General features: G+C 39.1%; 1 protein-coding gene across 1 annotated transcript; it reads right to left on the reverse strand.

Annotated features, from left to right (window-relative positions):
- Positions 1-495: 495 nt before the first annotated feature.
- LOC137979932 (centriole, cilia and spindle-associated protein-like) lies at positions 496-3,481 on the reverse strand. The gene is made up of 2 exons (XM_068827248.1): positions 2,729-3,481; positions 496-1,243 (listed from the first exon to the last, which is right to left on the reverse strand). Exons 1-2 carry the CDS (start codon positions 3,461-3,463, stop codon positions 1,040-1,042), a joined length of 939 nt encoding a protein of 312 aa, XP_068683349.1. The 5' UTR covers positions 3,464-3,481; the 3' UTR covers positions 496-1,039.
- Positions 3,482-4,128: the final 647 nt, after the last annotated feature.

Genomic DNA, 4,128 nt, shown 5'->3' on the forward strand with positions numbered 1-4,128 from the left:
TTTTCATTGTGCAATTTGACATTAGCATGATTTGTTTTTCGTGAATTCATAAATCTTGTTTCATTTTACCTAAAATGCATATTTTCACTCTTGGTGACCATATTTTCAGCATTTCAAAAATGAGTAAAATACACTGTAGGTTGTTTTAATCTGGACATTTCATCAATATCTATATAATAGAGGATATTGAAGCAGAAAAGTATCTTACAATGAAGAGGAAGCTAGCGTTTTATTGGCTAACCGTGTTCGTCACCATGACGACACCTATATTCTCACATGTGAAAGATAAAAATGATATTTTCACCGCATGCAGTGAAGATATGATTTTTTAGTACAATGAGAAATCCTGTTACTTCATCAGTATATAATAAACAGAAAATTACATGGCTGCTTGGGGATATGAATCTTAAGGATCAAGGATAAAATTTGTATCCCTGTGTAGCCACGTAATATCCTCTATAAATCATAATTAACAGTAACCACAAGTGATCAGGCTAGTGTGCAGAGAGGCTGTGTTTATTTCAAGTCTACCCATCTGTGTTGGCTGTAAACCTCGGAGAGTTCAGTGCATGTCTGTAAGCTTGAATACTATGTAAACTTTGTAAATAGGATCAAATCTACTTGTTTCTCTTACCAACAGGAGGTAATCTGTTTAGCCTGTGGATGAATCATTTACTTTCAACCAAACCACTCACTCATATCAAGCCAACACACATTAGCAAGAGGAATTTTTTTTCCCTGTTAAAAATAACTGGCTTGGTTTTTTTATTAGCTACACTTGTGTACATCCCCAAAGTGGCCACTGCTTTTATTAAAAAATCCCTGAAGTCATCCACCAGATAAATGCACGACTTGAACAGGTAAATCCAAGGTTTTAACATCTGGATTGTGCAGGGACTAAACATCAACTTACTGTAGTATTACTTTTGACGAGAGATTTTTTAAAATAACATTAACCATGAACTTTGGCAAATGGATCACTGTAAAATCATTCACTGAATCAGATATGATAATTAATAATTATTAGTTCCTAGCAATTCTATCTGAGAAAATGTTGTTTCACATCCTCTTCTCTACAATAGTTTCTTTGGTACTCAGTCAGCCACCAAGATTTAGGAAAAGCGATCTCCGCATCAAAATGACCTGGTGTTTCTTTCTTTTTGGCAGCTTCTTCTCGAAGTTGCGCTTTCTTTTTTATTTCTTGTTGTCTTCTTTTCTGAGCTCTGAGAGCAGCTGGATAAACCTGCAAGTTATATAATATATAAAGGATATTACATGGCCGTGGAGAGATACTCTTCGAGTGTTGAAAAATACTTCGAGTGAGCGCAGCAAATGAATGAAATGTTTTTCAACACAAGAAGAGGAATTTTGTATCTCCAAGCAGCCATGTACATGTAATATTCTATTTATTACATAAACACCGATGAAACACTAAATCATCACAAAAGGCATCAAAAGGCCCAAGTTTCATATGTAACCATACCAACAGTGATCTTTTCATGTGTCAAAATAACATGTTTTCGCACAAAAGCTCACTTGGTAGATCCTTCGTGTTTATATAATATTATATATATATATATATATATATATATTTTTTTTTTTTTTATAATGATATGAATGATTCATATCATGAATGATAAAACAATGGGGTACTTGAGATGGTGGATCACCAATGATGAGGCAATTATGTAGTAAGATTATTTACTCGTTATCCAACAAATTTACTCTCTCAGTGCCTCTCTTCACCCAGGTGTATAAATGGGTACCGGCAAATTTAATGCGGAGGGTAACCCTGTGATGGACTAGCATCCCATCCATGGGGGAGTAGAAATACTCCCAGTTGCTTCATGCTACCAAGCGCCAGCCTGATGGGCCACTAGGCTCGTAGCAGACTTTACCTTACTATGCGAAGTACGTAACACCCCTTGTGATGTATGTGACACCACTTCGTCTTATTTCACCAGAAATCACTACATAGCAGGCTTGCCCAAATGCAGCAGTTACGAAGCTGAACGCACACGCAAGTGCCAAAACAAGTTAATTACTAACTCGTTTTACCGGTTTAAATTTAATTTATTCGTCCTTGGCGCTGGACGGCGGCTCACTCAAAGAAACTAACGGTCGCTTGCAGTGGTTTTTTCTCTCAGGGAGCGTATAGTAGGAGAAACCAACTGCTCACAGGGTATGACTCAAATTGCTTGGGTCTTAAAATTAACCATTTGGCGATTAATATTAAGCCAACAGCGTGCAAAAACTATGTCCCCGTTTAACCCTTTCAGCCCCGATAGTGCCAAATGTCACTTATAGATTTTACTCTGTCTAACGCCAGACGATTTTACTCGTCAATGGGGAACCCCTCGGGGCTTAAAGGGTTAATACGTTGTCTAAACTTAGTTAAAAACCGAAGTCTTAAGAAAGATGCGGAAGTCTTCTCGATAAAACTTTTTTTTTTAAATTTTAACTCATAAATACAATTATATTAAATGAAAGGTGTTACAATTGAACCCACTGGGAACTCGGAAAAATCCGAGCCCCAGATGGGATTCGCACCCACGACCCTCCGTGATCTGGTACGGATGCTCTAACCACTGAGCTACTGGAGACTCTATGGTGAGCAAGGGTGAAATGTGTGTATTTGACTCGAGGTGCATCACGCAGCCACAGAGTCAAATATCGAATATCAAATACAATTATTAGAAGATTTAAACTTTTCATTTTGTAGACTCACCTGTGGTTTTGAGGCCAAAACATTGTGTGTTTTCCACATGTCTACAGGTCCTTCGTTAGCCATTCCGTATGTTAAGAAAGGAACTTTTCCCGATTTCTGTTTTTTGCTAGACGATTTTGATCGAGAGCGATAGTTTTGCATATCCACGTTCGATAATTGATCCAGTTTCTTCACACTTGATTTATCTCTCACCAGATGCGATTGCTTATAATTTTTTGCCCTTTCTCTATTGGAATCCAGCTTTTCGGGAAGCACTAAAGTTTTATCAGGCACGGCGTGATTCTCGTCATGTTTGACCGCTTGACCGCGTTTCGTTTGTTTCACGTTGTCAATCAACGAATGCGGTTGTTGCTTTTGTCGTTTTTCACCTTCTTCACCGTAAGAAAGCTTTACAGGTGCTACCTGATCAACAATATTATCACGTTGTCTGATCTCTTCCTTTCCTTCTCCCCAAGCTTGTTTCGGAATGCGATCGTCCATCGGTCTTTCCTTGCGAGAACGAAGGCGAGGTCCTCCTTCGTAACTCCCGTCATCCGCATGAATCTCTTCGACATCTTCATCGTCACTTCCACTGTCCCAGTTCCAGGGCTGGTGCCGATGCTCCACTGACCTACGATCGGATCTATACTGCAATTTACTAAAAAACTCTTTTTTGCTATAATCGTCCCAGGAAGGTTCTTTGTAAGCTCTCCGATAAGCTGAGCTGTACACCATTTCGCTTGGCCTCCTTTGCATACGCGTCTAGCAACGACCAGAAAGTGGGAAAGAAGAGAGAAACTGGGTGCAAGTTGAACCGAAAAAAACCAAACTAAAAATAGGCACGCAATGCATACGTGTGGTAGTGCAGTAACACAGCGCTGTATCGTGTCAACTGAGCTGCGTTTTGTCTTCCAGGAGATTCAAGTTATCTTTGCGTAATATGTATCTCTAATAGAACACGTTGTTATATAGCAGGATATTGTTTTGGTACCGTATATCATTATAGTAACAACAATAATAAAAGCAAGGTGACACACGCTAACACCAACCCGGTGTGGCCAACACATCACGCATGCGCACAACCATTTCACCGTATAGTGCCATGGTAAATAGCCCCCTGAGAACTAACGTGGTTACTAGTAAAATACTAAATCCGAGAAACATTGGCTTCGAGGCTGACATGTTGATCATGTTCAAGTTCCCTAACAACTTCTTTTTCACCACAAGTTTAATTTGGGGGTGCACTCTGAGCCTCTGACAGCATCGAAGACGGCGGGGTTAGTATTTGGATGGATGACCTCAAAATATACGACTTGCCGTCAGAAACATAGGACCGAAAATTCTATTTAACGCTCAAAAATGCGAACTAAGCAAGATAATATTTTGTTAGCCTGCTTTATGCAAAACAAATATTGATGCAA

The sequence above is a fragment of the Montipora foliosa genome, chromosome 12 (assembly GCF_036669935.1).
Source record: "Montipora foliosa isolate CH-2021 chromosome 12, ASM3666993v2, whole genome shotgun sequence".
Taxonomy (NCBI): Eukaryota; Metazoa; Cnidaria; class Anthozoa; order Scleractinia; family Acroporidae; genus Montipora; species Montipora foliosa.

Bases quoted from the DNA above. Each gene is read 5' to 3' on its own strand.
- LOC137979932 (XM_068827248.1), bottom strand. From the start codon at position 3,463: ATGCAAAGGAGGCCAAGCGAAATGGTGTACAGCTCAGCTTATCGGAGA. The intron at 1,244-2,728 runs GTGAGTCTACAA...TATAACTTGCAG, and splicing joins TTTTGGCCTCAAAACCACAG to GTTTATCCAGCTGCTCTCAG.